The 16,764-nt window shown below is 46.3% G+C and overlaps 1 protein-coding gene across 2 annotated transcripts in view; it reads right to left on the reverse strand.

Annotated features, from left to right (window-relative positions):
- Window positions 1–1,106: 1,106 nt before the first annotated feature.
- The window catches only part of PODXL (podocalyxin like), a 75,554-nt gene continuing 59,896 nt past the window's right edge, over window positions 1,107–16,764 (reverse strand). Inside the window, exons 5-8 of one of the 2 annotated variants that reach the window (XM_073002486.2) lie at window positions 12,865–13,024; window positions 10,747–10,808; window positions 7,178–7,345; window positions 1,107–3,613 (exon numbers count right to left, since the gene is read on the reverse strand). In XM_073002486.2, the coding sequence (XP_072858587.2) occupies window positions 3,422–3,613; window positions 7,178–7,345; window positions 10,747–10,808; window positions 12,865–13,024 (582 nt within the window). In that variant the 3' untranslated portion in view covers window positions 1,107–3,421. Of the gene's footprint in view, window positions 3,617–7,177; window positions 7,346–10,746; window positions 10,809–12,864; window positions 13,025–16,764 lie in introns of both variants that reach the window. The other variant, XM_073002485.2, reaches the window with a different exon arrangement.

The following is a 16,764-nucleotide window of genomic DNA, read 5'->3' on the forward strand; positions in this document are numbered from 1 at the left end:
GGGATTGCGATGTGTTTGATCACATCCTTATCTTTCTCTGTTGAATAGTATGGGAATGGACTGTCTCTTCAGCCACTTCCCTTCAAGTCATTTGTCTCGGCAGGAAGGAGGAGAGATTCCCAGCGCTCTTCTTGTTTTGTCCATCTCACAGAAGACATAAAGGCACCGATCATGGGTTTGGAGTGAGCCCGACTTCCGTCCTTGGACATCTGGGGGATTTCTACCAAGTCCAAATAAACACTTTTAAAAAATCATCACAATCAAAGGTAGCAGGCTTGATTCAACATGTGGGAAGTGAAGCTTACAACTTTGGAAAAACGGGTCGGCATGTCTGGTCCAACACAAGACACAAGATGTCACTCAGCTCCTGGGTCGAAACCAGCCCAGCTGCTCTGAAATGTCCCTCTGCTTCATGCTAGCAACAAATTCCCCCTTTTCCTTAGGCCGCTTGAGGAGATCTGTCACCACAGCTAAGCTTCCCCCTTAGCATGGTGCCTGTATGTGCTGGATCCTTTCACTGCTGACATCTTTCCCCTTAAATGGCTGGCTTTCCAGCTACCTGGAAAAGCAACACCTGGAAAAATAGGTCCTGAGAGCATTCCGCCGCCATACACACACAGCCAGTGTGGTCAGCGGCCAAGGTGGCTGGGGATTCTGGGAGTTGTAGTTGGAATACCCTTGTCGAGCTCTGAAAAGCAGCCAAGATTCCTCTGCCCTAATTAAGACCTGTTCGACTTTTTAAGGTCCGACCAAGACTCATAGCTTCATTCTTCCCATTTGTTATTATGGTTTCAAGGGCGGTCAGGGTTGGAACCTGCTTCATAATAAGTCTGACGCCCGTCATTTCCAGGTCAAAACCCTGAGATTCATTAACACAAATGCCTTTTCAAAACTAGCCCGGCCTGGCACAGGAATGAGAGCTACTATTTAAAACAATGAGAACTATTTAAAACAAATGAAAACCCTGTAAGCACATCGCTTCCTGGGCTGCAATTTCTCTTGAAGCATGTGCCTCGAAATATTTTCTACAAAAAGGCCATTCGTGCAACATGCTATTGTTCTAGGCAGGTCTCAGCGTTTTGTCCTAATGAAATTTCTAAATTAAGGTAAATAAAATGCTCAGTGTTCCATGTACAGTAAGACCACCCTATCTCCAGGATAAGTAACCACAGTTTCAGTTATCTACTGCCTGAGAATATTATTTAAAAAAATAAAGCAGAAACATACATTTCCAGGGTGTTTTATCAGAACTGGACACTAGGGGGAACCAGAGATGATGCTATATACTGTATAGGTTTTGCTATAGCCATCGTTCCTGGTCTCCACGAGGAGCTTGGAATGAGTCCTTTGTGAAAACTGCCATCCTACAGTATTTCATTTGTAGAACGGTGTAGCTTGAGACTGAAGTATGTATGATGGGGGAGATCCCTTTCGAATTTGTTCTCCCCAGAAATATCTACATCTTGGTCATACCAGAAATCTAGACATCATGAAGGTCACACCAAACCATGTTTGGGGTGGTGGGGTGTCCCCGGCCTCTGCTGCAAGATGCAGACAGCCTGGAAATGACAGATTTTGGGCCATGGAAAAACCAAAAGTAAACATTTCCAAATGGGAATGTCTGTGTGGTTTTTATTAATTGGGAGCCCTGTGGAGCCTTAAGGGATCCCACTGTAGCCCCCGATGTGAACATGGTTGCTGTTTTGACTTTTATAGCGCCCTACAGTGCTCGAAGCATTCTTTTATGGGATTAGCTATGTATCTCAAAGGCACAAATCCATTTCACCCCACCTTTTTAAAAAAAGCAAAGGGTGGCTAACATGACACTAGCTTTTTATAGAGAATATTTTTTTAAAAAAAGTTACTACTTTGAGAGGGGCTGATGGATATCCATCCTCTTTGCCGCTCGGCCAATCTCCTTTGAGGGAGGCAGTATAATCTATAAAACAGATTACATTTTATAGATAATACGCACATGTTAAGGAGTCCTTTGCATTTTGCATTGCTTTTCTCTGCAAATCATTTCCTCCTCCTCCGAGCTAAAGATGGAAGCGACACCCTTTCCACCCATCTGCGTTCCACAGCTCCATCCGCTCCGGAACAACATATGATGGACGAGCACGGTGCAGAGATGAATGGTCTTTGCATGCACATTATCAGGACTGCACAGAAAAGGTTGGTACCCAGGGGCGGGATGCAGGATGCAAATGTTCTACAAATGATGCTCTCAAGCATCAAAGGGGCTGCTAACCCTCCTAGGGTCTTGGCCAGCACTCTTGCTGCAGTGTTCTCACATACACAAAAGAGATATCCTGGTTTGCAGGTCGGGGAGGGAAAAGTGACAGAATTGGTCCCCTGAACTAAAAGAAGACTGAGGGGGGATAGGATAACACTTTTCATATATTTGAAAGGCTCTCATACGGAGGAAGGGCAAGATCTATTCTCGATCATCCCAGAGTGCAGGACACGCAATAATGGGCTCAAGCTATAAGAAGCCAGATTTCGGTTGAATATCAGGAAAAACTTCCTAACTGTTAGAGCAGTACAACGGTGGAACCAGTTACCTCGGGAATTGGTGAGTGCTCCAACACTGGAGGCATTCAAGAAATGCTTAGATAATCACCTGGCAGATCGGCTCTGATTGTATTCCTGCCTTGAGCAAGGAAGGGGTTGGACTTGATGGCCTTGTAGGCCCCTTCCAACTTCACTTTTCTATGATCCTATTGCCACGGCCAGAGTTTCCTGAACTCTAGAGCCAAAAATCTCCACTATTAGCCAACTGCTGCTCCAGCCTGAGCACTTAACTTTTCAAATCCTGACAGTCTGCATCCACGGTTTAGTTTTTGCATAACGTATCGAGGACGGACTTCATAATCACCCCCGGCTCCTGAGAGCAGAAGTTCCTACTCCAATGTCCCCCCACCCACCTTCTGAGATTTTATGCCCTGTGAGACTCTTGCAGCCACAGGGGTTGCAAACCTGCTGCCTATTAAAATGAGCAGAAATTGCAAACGGGTTTCAACACGGCTGAGAAAGGACCACTCTCCTCCTGAATGATGCCCAATGTCGCCAGCCCTGCTCTGATGGGTCCCTTAGCATCTAGAAAAGCCCTTTCTATCCCTTCCTTGACTGGTTTGCCCAGGGATGACCTCTCCGGTATGCCTAAATAGGAGGCACTGTCTTTAAAATATAATATACGGTATATACACATACATACACATATTACTGCTGCTTAGAAAGTTAATGGGATTAAAACAAAACAAAAACCCACAAGAATTTGGCCAAGGCAGGCAACCCAACCTGTAACTGCATTACTTCCTCCCCCTATCGGCACTTGCGGCTGCGGTGGAAGTTTTCCATTTTTTAATTTTTTTTGCTTAGCTCAAGGTTCCTTTTCTTTCCTCTCTCCCTTTTTTCCGCTCTATAAATGGGTGTCTTCCTCCTCTTCCAGATCCTCCTTTGTCAGGCTGTCCATGGGAACAATCCAGCTGTCCCCGAGCTCCCCGTTCAGGTTGACTTTCTTCTCCTGCATCTCGGCCGAGGTCTCCATCACCTCTAATGTTGGGTTGTCGTGGTAACCGTTCTCCATCGTTTGAAGCTCTTCGGTCAGGCGCTGCTGGAAAAAAAAATCGGGAAGGGAGAGACCCAAGGCAAGAGTGAGGAGCAGAAACCGGATCGGACATGATTTGGCTCTCAAGCTTGGCTACGGCCAGAACAGAGCATATTTTCGGTATATGGAAAGCTTCGGAGGGACAAGTTCTATCAGGTCTCCTGACTCGTCTCTTTGCTTCACTAAACAACCCCAGAACTTCCAAATTTGTCATCAGGGGAGAGATCAAGTTCCCTACACCTTCTCCAGGTGCACAGCATCTTTATTTTTTACATGCCGTGACTGGAAAGGTACACCGGAAACTGGGCATGCGATTGCACCCAAGATTTGCAGAAACGTATTTTGTTCTTTTTAAAGGACAACCTTGAAAAGCTAAAAACGTGAAGCGTAAACTTTTTTTTAAAAAAAGGATCAAATAAATAACACACACACAAAATGGTAAACAAAATCCATAGCGAAAACACACTCAACAAGGAATGGCTTTAAAGCCCCCCTCAGACATGAACAGAAAGCTCGCCTGAAGAGAAAGGTCTTGGCCTGCTTGCAGAAGGACAACCAAGATGGGGCTCATTTGGCCTCCAGTGGCAGGGAGTTCCAAAGTCTGGGGAGCAGCCACAGAGAAGGCCCTCTCCCGCATCCCCAACCAAGTGCACTTTTGAGGGTGGTGGGACCGAGAGAAAGGCCTCTCCTGACGATCGTAACATTATAAAAGGGAGACACGTGATCTTTGAGATAACTCGGACTCAAGCCGTTTAGGGTGTTATGGGTTAAAACCAGCATTTTGAATTGTGCCTAGACCTGGAGGATTGGCGGCCACGACATTCGTCGGCTTTCTTTGGATGCCTTCCCACGATCTCCAAAATGGGATTTGCCGTTTCCACAGCTGCCGAGCACGAGATCGACGTCTTTATTCAGCCATCCGCCGCTGACACCAAGACCCATGTCCTCGTCGGCCATCACCCGCTCAGATTCCTGCTTGCTTTGACGGGACCGGCTTACATCGAGCGACACCTGCCGTTCGAAGGTCAACTCCTTTCGTTTGAAAAGATTGCTTTGGGTCTCTTCATTGCCTCTTCCAGTTCCAGAGTCAAGCAGTCTGTGTCGGACTCTGGAAGCTGATGTCAAACAAAGCAACACTCTTCCCGAAGAGTGGCAATGGCAGGATGATTTCCTTCTGAACGACGTGGACCTCCTGCCCTCTTGTGGCCGTCTGCTGCAAATCACTAAATGCAGAGGGATCATGAATGAGACCCGTTCCCCTGTTTTTTTCACTTCATTAAGAAGCCACCCAGAATCAGATAGAGGTGGAAGGGATTGGGGAACGTGGTAGCAATTTCAAGGATGGCCGTTCCAGGATTCTTCTCCATCTTCTACCTCTGAGGCCGATCATGCAGCTTCGCCCCTACCTTGACAAGACGTCCCAAACAAACAAGGGGTCCGTGCGCTTGTAATCGCGAGAACAGACCGTGGCAACGTTCTCGACGCTGAGCAGCCTTTGAAGGCTGCTCGGAGGCAGCAACAAGGCAGCAGCCAGGCTGATTTCTGGAAGGCCACCTTTCGACCCCGTTTCCCCTATCTGGGGGGTGGGGGCATTTGCACTGTTCTGCCTGTAGGCTTCTGGGCCAAATTCAAAGTGCTTCTGCAAACATCTGAAGCCCTTAACAGTTGAGAGCCTGTCTGCCTGTCTGACTGCTTCACCCTCAAAACGCCTATCCCACCCCCACCTCATACACCGGGATGTTGTGGGTAGCAACCTCAGGGGCGGCCCGAAAATCTGTCACTCGAAACTGGGCCTTTTCGGTGGTGGGTCCATCACTTTGGAACTCGTGCCCACCGGTGGCGCAGTTAGCCCCATTCCCTCCTGGGTTTCAGGAGACAAGTGAACCCCTGGCTTGTCTCACAAGCCTTCGATGGCCTTACCCTAGAGTAATCTTGCTGATCGATGGGGTTACTTTCCCCCCGCCTCCTCTGTTTGTTTTCCTGCTCTGCTTTCGTTTATTGTATCTAATATTTTATAATCTTTTTTAAACTAGGTATTTTGCTTTTTGTTATTCTGTGCCACTTCTATCCATTACGTGGGTGTTATTGGGGTTTTGTATTGCGTTATTAGGACTTGTTTGCCACCCAGAGTAATGGCAGATAGATAGATAGATAGATAGATAGATAGATAGATAGATAGATAGATAGATAGATAGATAGATAGATAGATAGATAGACAGACAGACAGACAGACAGACAGACAGACAGACAGACAGACAGACAGACAGACAGACAGACAGATAGATAGATAGATAGATAGATAGATAGATAGATGATAGATAGAGAGAGAGAGAGACAGACAGACAGACAGACAGACAGACAGAGAGATAGATAGATAGATAGATAGATAGATAGATAGATAGATAGATAGATAGAGAGAGAGAGAGAGAGAGAGAGAGAGAGACAGACAGACAGACAGACAGACAGACAGACAGATAGATAGATAGAGAGATAGAGAGAGAGACAGACAGACAGAGAGAGAGATAGATAGATAGATAGATAGATAGATAGATAGATAAGATAGATAGATAGATAGATAGATAGAGAGAGAGAGAGAGAGAGAGAGAGAGAGACAGACAGACAGACAGACAGATAGCTAGATAGAGAAGATGAAAAAGTAAAAAATATGGATTAGATCAATAGATTTATAGACTGATCGATAGATCGATATAGAAAAAAGAAAGAAAGAGAATATAGATAAGATCAAAAAATAAGAAATAATATGGATTAGATAGATCGATAGATCGATTTCCACCTTTTTCTGATCCTTCCACTGCCAGTGCAGGGGAATCGAACTCCCAACCTTTGGCTCTGCCGACAGAGACCTAAACCACTGAGCTATCTAGTCAGCTTTCTACAACTCCCGAAATCCCGTAGGAGGAACAACCACGGGGCATTCTCAAGGTCGTAGTTAAAAACATGAATCTTTTTGAAGCTCCTGGATCCTCCTTGGTTTCCCAAGATGGACACAAATGCCTCCAAACAAAGGGAACAGGCAAGCCATTGCCGGGTGGCCGGAAGAGGCCAGGTTTTTTTAGATTAGATTAGGCATTCCTACATCTCGAGAGACGATGGTAACATGCTCTGTATGGAGGTCTTGGAACAGCGTGTAGTGTGCCTGAGAAGGCCAATTCGAGAGTGACAATCTCTTCCACATTGAAGACAAATGCAATCTGTCCCCTGTCCAGCTCCCTGGTTTTGCTGCTTTCGGGACTGCCTCTTTGACTTGGCCTGCTGGACAAGGGTCTCTTCAAATTGGGAGAGGCCATGATGCACTGCCTGCCTCCAGGCTGAAGGCTTAGAGGTCAACATTTCCCATCGGTTGAGGTCCATTCCTAAGGCCTTCAGATTCCGCTTGCAGATCTCCTTGTATCGCAGCTGTGGTCTCCCTCTGGGGCAATTTCCCTGCACTCATTCTCCATACAGGAGATCTTTTGCAATCCGACCATCAGCCATTAAGGCACCGGTTTAGCAACCAACGGGATTCATGAAGCACACATTTCCATGCTCACATAAAAGAACGGTTACCTGGTCTTTTCTCCGCGAGATGCGTTGGTGGCAACAGCCATAGATGGCAGCCACCAGGAGCAGGGAGGCCGCCATGCAGACGATGGTGATGATCAAGGGCATGCCGAAGCGATCTTCCCCATCGATGTCTGGGGTTTTGCCACCATAGGTGAAGTTGCTGAAGCCAAGCTGTTGAAAGAAGAGGACGGGAAAGGACGGGACCGCAAGAACTTGTCAAGATACTCTCTTGATTTAATATATACTTGATCATTACATTTCTCTCCTGCTTTTTTTGTCCAGGGAGCCCACGGCAACTTGCACAGACTTGCCCCCTTCACCCATGACACAGTGGTCAAACTGCACTCCTGCAGTCAAGACCTGAGTTCGCTCTTGACTCAGCCTTCCATCCTTCTGAGGCTGGTAAAGTGAGTACCCAGAGTATTAGGGTAGAGCCTCTATAATTAAACTGTAAACTACCCAGAGATGGTTTTAAAAGCACGATGGGGGCGGTATAGAGATCAAAACAACGAGAGCCCAACTTGACTTTCACAACAGTCTAGTAGACCAGTGGTTCTTAACCTTGGGTTACTCAGGTGTTTTTGAACTGCAACTCCCAGAAACCCCAGCCAGCACAGCTGGTGGCAAAGGCTTCTGGGAGTTGCAGTCCAAAAACACCTGAGTAACCCAAGGTTAAGAACCACTGTTGTAGACCTAGGTTTGATTAGTGGCTCGGCAGGGACTACAATCTGAGTCTCCCTTCATTGCTAATCAGACACTCTTACCAAGTAGGACCATCAGGGTCCTCCCTGTTGCCCTCCCTGTTTCCCTTGCATTTCCTTTTTGAATGCCAACCTGCAACCCCCACCCTCATGCATTTTGAACCTCAGAAAAAGCCTGACATTTAGAACATTTGCCCTTGCAGCATTAAAGGCTACTGTTGGAGCGAAAGCAAAAATACCCTCATCCTATATGGATTTTATTCCCTCCACTCGATTTCCTGGCTCTTGAAAGACAAAGGCAAAACGTGAGTCCCGCATGAGTGGGGCAAAGGATCAAATATCTGCTTCCCGACATCCAGGGTTACAGTGGTGCCTCGCATAGCGATCGCTCCGTTTAGCAATGAAATCGCTTTGCGACGCGTGTTTTGCGATCGCAAAAGCGATCGCTTTGCGATGTTCCCTATACAGTGGAATTTCGCTTTACGATGATCGGTTCCCTGCTTTGGGAACCGAGCATTGCAAAGCAACGATTTTAAAACAGCTGATCAGGGGTTTCAAAATGGCCACCCGCTGTTTTCTGGGACTGATTCCTCGCTTAAGAGGCACCGAAAATGGCCGTGCTATGGAGGATCTTCGCTGATCGGTGAGTTTTCAGCCCATAGGAACGCATCGAAGGGGTTTCAATGCGTTTCTATGGGCTTTTTAATTTCGCATTGTGACATTTTCATTCTGCAGCGATTTCTGCAAAACGAATTAATGTCGCAATGCGAGGCACCACTGTATTTGGGACCGGACATATATATGGGAACTCAGCTACTTGGTCTCATCCTCCTTGGTGCGTCTCATTCAGAAAATCCCCGTTTTTGCTTGACAAGTCACAAAGCAAAGTCCTTGCATCCAACAGGTAAAATCTGGGTACAGGCCTCCTGCCTGGTTGCCAAGGCAACGCTAGACGAACCCTGTTCAGAGCCTTCAGCTCCCATTCCTATAGAGCAAACCAGGAACGAAAAGTGTCTCCATTTCTTGACGGTTTTTCATAGAAATCATTGAAAAGTGAGGTTGGAAGGGGCCTATGAGGCCATCCAGTCCAACCCCCGTTCAAGGCAGGAATCTAAATCAAAGTATATCTACCAGGTGATTATCTAAGTTTTTCTTGAATGCCTCTAGTGTTGGAGCGCTCACCACCCCCTGAGGTCATGGATTCCATTGTCGTACTGCTCTAACAGTTAGGAAGTTTTTCCAGATATTCAATCGAAATCTGGCTTCCTTTAACTTGAGCCCATTTTTGTGTGTCCCGCACTCTGGGATGATCGAGAATAGATCCTGCCCTTCCTCTGTATGAGAGCCTTTCAAATATTTGAAAAGTGCTATCCTCTCTCGCCTCCGTCTTCTTTTCTCAAGGCAAAACATGCCCAATTCTTTCAGCCTTTCCTCATGGGGCTTCTTTTCCAGCCTCCTGATCATCCATGTCAACCTCCTCTGAACTTGTTCCAATTTGTTTGCATCTTCCTTGAAGTGTGGTGTCCAGAACTAGACACAAGACTAAAGGTGAGGATGAACCAGTGCTGAATAGACCCTATGGAGAGGCGTAGGGAGTGACCAAACATAAGGAAGGAAAAGCCACCTGTCCTTGATACCAAACGTCCGAAGGACGCCCCTCTTTTTTGGGGTTTTCGATCATGGTGGCAAGCTACAGGAAGCCAGATTTATCCTGAATATCAAGAGAAACTTCTTAACTGTATGACAATGGGACCCATGACCTCAGGGGGAAGTGTTAGTGAGGACTCCAACATTGGAGGCATTCAAGAGAAATTTGGACAAACCCTCTGTCGGATCTGCTTTGACTTGGATTCCTGCCTGGAGCCGGGGGGGTTGGACTCAATGGTCTTAGAGGCCCCTTCAAAGTCAAGCATTCTGTGATTCTAAGTAGTTGTGTTAGTCTGCCTCAGCATATTGGCAAAATTAAGGGAGGGGGAGAGTTACTAAGACCAAATATTCTTGCGCATTATTTTGCATTTGACGAAGCAGATTTCAACGTGCGCAGAAAACTCTCATTGAAACAAATCTGTTATTCTTTAACGTCTCACAATATTTCCCCTTCTCCTCCTTTTTCTTTTCCTGCTTTCAGTTTGTTAACCGTCCCAAGTTCTGCCCGATCCACAACATCACCGCATAAAAGGCCTGTCTCACTTCTGTTCAAAGTAGATCACGACAGACAGGATCTTACGGGAGAAAACACTGTGTTTCAGGCAAACCTGGCCTTCACACATGTTGTGCGTCCGTTGCCTTCACAACGGATGGGAATGTTGAAGGATGGGCTGGCCGTTTCAGGCAACGACCAAGGGCCAAGATGGGATTTGGGATCTCTGAAGTTGAGCAACTGAGCCGCAAATCCCTACAGAACCAGTTTTCCTCAGTGCGCGCTGCTCCCGATGGATTGGCCTGCCAACATCCAGCACCCCTAAGCCAGAAGGGCAAGTAGTGAAGGATGATGGATAGGCCAAAAGAGAGGAAACCAAGTTTGGGAAAGCTTTCTTTCGTCTGTTCACTAGAACATTTCTGATGATCACAATAGAATATTACTAAAAATTATCTTAGAACTGCACAGCTGGAAGGGACGTGAGGGGTCACTGAGTCCAGCTACTTTCAAGGAGGCCCAGTGAGGGATTCAAACTCCCAACCCTTCGCTCCACAGCCAGAGACCTTAACCTACTGAGCTATGCCTGAATAAGATCCACTTTCATAACCTGAATTGGCCAAAAGAATACCAGCTCTCTCTGCCCCTTACATTGGACATGTTTGGCAAGGCGGACGGGAGTTGTAATCCAAAACTTAAGGAACGAAGTTCTCCGAAGTGTTTTCTGTCCTTACCTTTTCCAGTTCTGCCTTCTTCACGGCCAGAGATTCAGATAATTCCTCGCCCAGCAAACATACTAATTCAAGTAAACAAAGGGGAAAGGGGAAGCCGGGAGAAGAGAAACACTATTATTTCAGTGAATTCAACTGAAGATACAAATCCTTCTGTCCCAGAGGCTTTTAATGCAATGCAAAAAAAAAAAAAAGTCAAATAAATTCAGCCCCACTTTCTGTTCATTTTCTTATGGCTACAACATTTCGTGAATTTCTCACAGGTTGTTAGCATGGGCACAGTACCGGCGGCGGGGGGGGGACCTTTTGTGAATGACAAATCACAGAATCTGTAGTTCACAAAAGTAATTTTTTTTAGAGTCTGGGCCATACCCTTAGGTTAGTTTTAACCATCCCTCCAAGAATGAACTAAGATACTGAATGTCAACAGGATGGTAGCCAAAATACAGACACTGCAGAAAGCCATCAGATTAGGTATGCATGCAGAAGTACAAAATTTATTTAGACAGACTGAACATGCTCAGAAGCTACATCATGCTGATGGTCTGTGGCCGAGGAAAGAATGGGGGAAATCGGGCATGTGTGTAGGAGAAGAGAAGAGTTATCTGGGAAAGGGCATAGCTGGCCGGGTGGCAGTTAAACAAAACTCTGAGTTCTGGCTGTTTCCATTTTACAAACACACACAGCAAATTTCATGCAGAGGCAAACATTAGTGTTTAATTTGAGAGGGTACATTCTGTTGTTTACTGCTGAAAGGCACATTATGTGATTATATCCATTGTCTTCAGCCAGTTACAATTATGCTGATTCTATAGCTGGGCCAGGATCTCTAAATCGACAATATAGACACTCACGAGACCTTGACTGTAGCCGCGGAAAATATTACAGTGCAATAATAAGGAGAGTCTCTCAGAGCATGTGCAGAGCGCCTTGCTATCTGAGAACGCAAGTATGCCTCTCACTGCGGGAAGGAGTTTGCACACAAGGAGATGTCTCCGGCCATGAGTCACGAATTCTGAACTGTCTTCTAAACAGAGACGGGAGCTTTGTATTCGTATCTCCTCTGTGAAGGCAGAAGGACGAAACTTCCCCGCTCAGCTGCTGAGCGGTCGGCTGAGGAAGCGCCAGTAGGATTACATGCGCGATTGGGGTGATGTCACCGCTGATGGACGTGCGTGCTGGGAGGAACCCAATGAGTAGACCGGGTTGGTTCTGGGCGGGGGCAAGGAATGGACCACCCCGGCCACACTTGTGGTGCCGAACTTCGTATCTGTATCCCCTGGGGTATGAATATAAAGCCCCCATCTCTACTTCTTAATAAACATGTTTGGGGGCTCAGGAAAAAACAACACTGATGGTGTTCACCTCCCAGCTCCCACTACAACTCAGAGGTGGGGAAAATTACTGTTTCTGGCCAAAGAAGTAACTTCTCTCATCTCTGCACCTCCTAGTCATAGTGCTGAATCACAAGCTTCATGCCCAGTGACCAGATCTTAAGGAGCAATGAAGCTGAGGAACAAGTGCCAGATTAGTCAGCAAGGGAAGGGCATACAGTGGTGCCTCACTTAACGATTACCTCGTTAAATGACAAAACCACTTGATGGTGAAGTTTTTGCGATCGTTTTGCGATCGCAAAATGTTTTAATGGTAAAAATTTGCTTAAAGATGATCAGTTCCCTGCTTCAGGAACCGATTTTTCGCTAAATGACAATTTTGAAACAGCTGATTGGCGGCTCTAAAATGGCCGCTCGCTGTGCAAAATGGCTCCCCACTGTGTTTTCAGGACAGATTCTTCACTTTACAGGCACCGAAAATGGCGGCCCTATGAAAGATCTTTGCTGGATGTTGAGGTATTTAGCCCATTGGAACGCACTGAACCGGTTTCAATGCACTTCAATGGGCTTTTTCTTTTCGCTTGCCTCCTTCTCCCCAACGGTAGTGCCGGCCCTATTCTCAGGTCTGGCGTATGCCTGGTTTGGAAATCTTGACAGCTCTCCTAGATTTGGGGGGTCGGTGGGAGGTGGAATGTATGGGCCTTCCACAGTATGGGACAGCATAGCAGAGATGTGAAGCTTCCTCATTCTAGTCTAATCATCTCTTGGAGCTGTGCTCAGTACCTACACGTCACAGATATGCTAAGGACTGCCAGTTTTTGAGGGTGGCCAGCGACGGGAGCCATATTTGCTGTACACACATCCCGGCTCTGGTTGAAGTTGGGTTTCACGGCTTTGCAGAAGATGTTCATGAGAGAGTCCTTCAGAGCAATGTTCTCTAAGCTCTCCTGTAGAGAAAAAAGAGAACAACTTGTAATAGTCAGGGGTGGATCTCCACGGACATTGTGATCCTTAACAAGATCTCGAAAGAGCCACCGTAGACACCCACAATAGCTTGACCGTAGCCTTGGAGAATATCCACTGGGTACACATAACGTAGAAGCACCTAGAACCCTGTCCCAACATGAAGATAATGTCGATGGTGTATTCCTCCAAAAGCAGAGAAGCATTGGCTCGCACAGAAACCGAGAATGACTCTTGATGTGCAGAGAACCCTCTGGGTGGCTTAGCCACTCTCAGTTCTGACAGCTGCCACATATGTCAGGCGAGAAACCTCTTTATCTCCTTTATCCTCCTCCTGTTCACCATCTTGGAGAAACAGCAGAAGACAAGAATGTCTTGTTCTGCAAGAAGAAGCCAGTTGTGGATGGGTGAGAGGGAGGGCGCTAATACAGCTGAGAAGCGTCATTCCAGGGCAGCTACAGCAACTATAGCCATCCCTTAGATGCTTCTCTCCATTCGAGGTCTTATTTATGGACTCATGGGTGTCCATGCTCTAGCGCATTGTCTTAGGAACAGCTTTGAGGAAGAACTATTTCCCAGTGCGAGAGGAGGACTGGCCATTTTTAAATACCTCTATATATCTCCTACACTACCTCTCTCTCTCCTCTATAGATGGCACAGTCAAGAGACAGGGTGACTAGCCAAAAAGCCATGGCCTCTTAAAATCACAAGCCAGATCAGGCCAGCGTAGTGTCTCCTCAATGGCGTTTGTGCTACTCTTTATCTGAGTTACAGGAATAGCAACTCCCGCAGGGCCCTGTCGCCGATCCAGGGTGGGTCCGCTTCGCCCTCCCGCACACAAAGGACACATTCTACACACACACACACACACCCTCATAAAAAAAGCACAAGAGGGTGTGGGCACAAGGTCTGATCACAATGAACGGGTTGCTCCCTTCTCTTCCTCAGAGAGCGTGTTCAAAGCTTAGATTATGACTACAGTCTCGAGATGCTCCAGATGATAAACAGGCTTGTTTCTAGAGCTTGAGGAAAGTTACTTTTTGGGAACGACAACTCCCAGAATCCACACACCCACACACCTAGGGGATCAAAACATTCCGAATCTGAACTATAACATAGTACTTGATGAGAATTCGCAAATCCCCAGTGGCTACGCTGGGGGTTTCAGTCCAAAAGGTAATTTCCAGCAAACTCTAGCTGCCTGTAAACTTTCTACAATTATCATTATCACCAGTTTAATTCAAGGTGCTTCTTGTGCACTCCATTTTTAATCCTTATAGTGACTTTTTCCAATGCCGGTGCCCTTCACAGGTTGTGGACTACAATTCCATGGGTCACGTGGTCTTAGGTGATGGGAGAGGTCGTCCAACACATCCAGAACTGACCCCGTTGTGGAAGTCTACCTTATGATAACCACCTATGAGGATGATTTTAATTACAGTAGTTCCCCGCTTGACGATTACCCCGCTCCACAATGAATCCACTTTACAATGTGGTTTTTGCAATTGCTATTGCGATCATTAAACAATGTTTAAATGGGGAAAATTCGCTTTACGATGATCGGTTCCCTGCTTCAGGAACCGATTCTTTGCTAAATTACGATTTTAAAACAGCTGATCAGCTTAACGACTAAACCACAAAAAGCCCCATTTGTCTTCAGCTACAAAACCAACAGAGCTGAAAGCGTTGCCTATCCAAAGGTGTCCTAAACTGCAGCCTCTCTAGAGATTTGGGCAAAGTCCACTGAAGCCCTTTTGCCAAATAAAAGTCCGTTTTTTTAAAGTGCCACTTTTCCTCAGTTTTAAAAAGAGAGCATCATCTCGGGATTCCCCCTTCCCTTTCACCCAAGGTTGAACCTTTGAATGAGCCTAACCCAAACGGGACGCTGCGTTCCTTTCCGCGCGCACTTTCTGTTCCCGGAGGGGGTGGGTGGGATCGCCATCTCCGAATCCACCCAGGCTTGTCTAAACATCTGCAGGCACTGGGAGGTGCTGAGGGAAGGGACAGGATAAAGGAGTGGTCCCAAAGGAAAGTGCAGTCCTCAGGAGTGGACGGGGAGGGGGGGTTTGGCCACATTGTTCGGACCGATTGTCCGAAGGAGAGGGCGGGGTGGGCCACCAAGAAAAAGCAAGCTCTCTCTGAGAATAAAGTGGGTTTTGTGTGTTGCCCTCACACACACCCTTCCAGATGATATTCTGATAAAAGATGGATTTCTCACTGCAAAATCTGGACCGCAAATCCGATTTGTGTCCGTAGCAGGGAAACAAAACCTATGTTAGAGGAAAGGGGTGAAGATGGGCATGGGGTGGGTGGCTAGGAATGAGCAGACATGCCGGGGCAGCAGAAGGATTGCTGGTTCTCCTTAGGGAGGGTGGACTGGTGAAGAGAAGCACTCTGCACATGTTCAGGGGTACCACGTCCTGCTGCTTAAAAGGCTTCTCTTGAATGGTGGGCAATCTTTCAGCTCCTTCTAAAAGTACATCTGAAAATGCCTTCTTTTAAAAAAAGACTTGATGGTTTGGGTTTCTTTTTCTTTTTTCTTTTTTTGGAAAAGGGGTATCATAGACTCATAGATGATTGGAGACCTGAATCCAGATCTTGCTAGTCCAAGTTCAACATTGCTGCACTTGGCCAGGTGCTGTTTTCAGCGTTAAATTTCATAAAAACACATCAACTCATCTCCTTTATATCCAATTCAGATGGTTTGAATTTGGCCCGACAGGCAAATAGCTACTCCAAAAATGAAATCACAAGAGCCATGAAACCAAGAAAACAACACCGAACTGAAGAAGAAAAACAGCCACCCACAAACAAATTTCAGTGGTGCCTCGCTTAGCGATTGCCTCGTTTAACAATGTATTCGCTTAGCAATGAGGTTTTAGAAGTGATCTTGCGCTCCGTTTAGCGATGTTTCCAATGGGGGAATTTAGCATAGTGATGTTCGGGACCTTGCTTCGCTTAGCGATGACAGTTTAGGTCCCCCTGTTTCGCTTAGCGATGTTTTTGACAGCTCCGTTTTTGCTATTTTTAAAAGGTGTTAAATTGTTTTAAAATGTTTTAGCGTGCTTGAAATCGTTAGTACACTTAATAAACCCTTTGTTAACCAAATTTGGCTTCATTCTGACTCTTTTTGAAATTTTGGTGATTTTTTTCTCCCCCATTGAAATACATTGAAAAGGTTTCAATGCATTCCAATGGGGGAACCGCGTTTCCCTTAGTGATGTTTCCTATGGTGATTTTTGCTTAAGGACGGCAATCCGTTCCTATTGGAACGGATTATCCGGTTTTCAATGCATCTCTATGGGAAAACGCGTTTCGCTTAGCAATGTTTTCCCATAGCAATGAATTTTTTGGAACCAATTAAAATCGTTAAGCGAGGTACCACTGTTCTGCCATACATCAAAGGGGTCACGGACCGCATGGGGAAACTTTTGAAAAAACACAACCTACAAACAGTATTCAAGCCCACCACAAAATACAACAAATGTTATGGTCAGCAAAGGACAGAAGGGACCCCTCACCACTGCAGGAGTATACCGGATACCTTGCAGTTGTGGCCAGGTATATATTGGAACCACAAAACGAAGCATCCACACTAGAATCAAAGAACATGAGAGACAGTGCAGACTAAAACACCCCAAAAAATCAGCAGTAGCTGAACATGCTCTAAATCAAGCTGGACATGAAATTCTATTTCAAAACACAGTAGTACTGGACAACACCA

This window comes from Pogona vitticeps, chromosome 5 (assembly GCF_051106095.1).
Source record: "Pogona vitticeps strain Pit_001003342236 chromosome 5, PviZW2.1, whole genome shotgun sequence".
Classification (NCBI taxonomy): domain Eukaryota; kingdom Metazoa; phylum Chordata; class Lepidosauria; order Squamata; family Agamidae; genus Pogona; species Pogona vitticeps.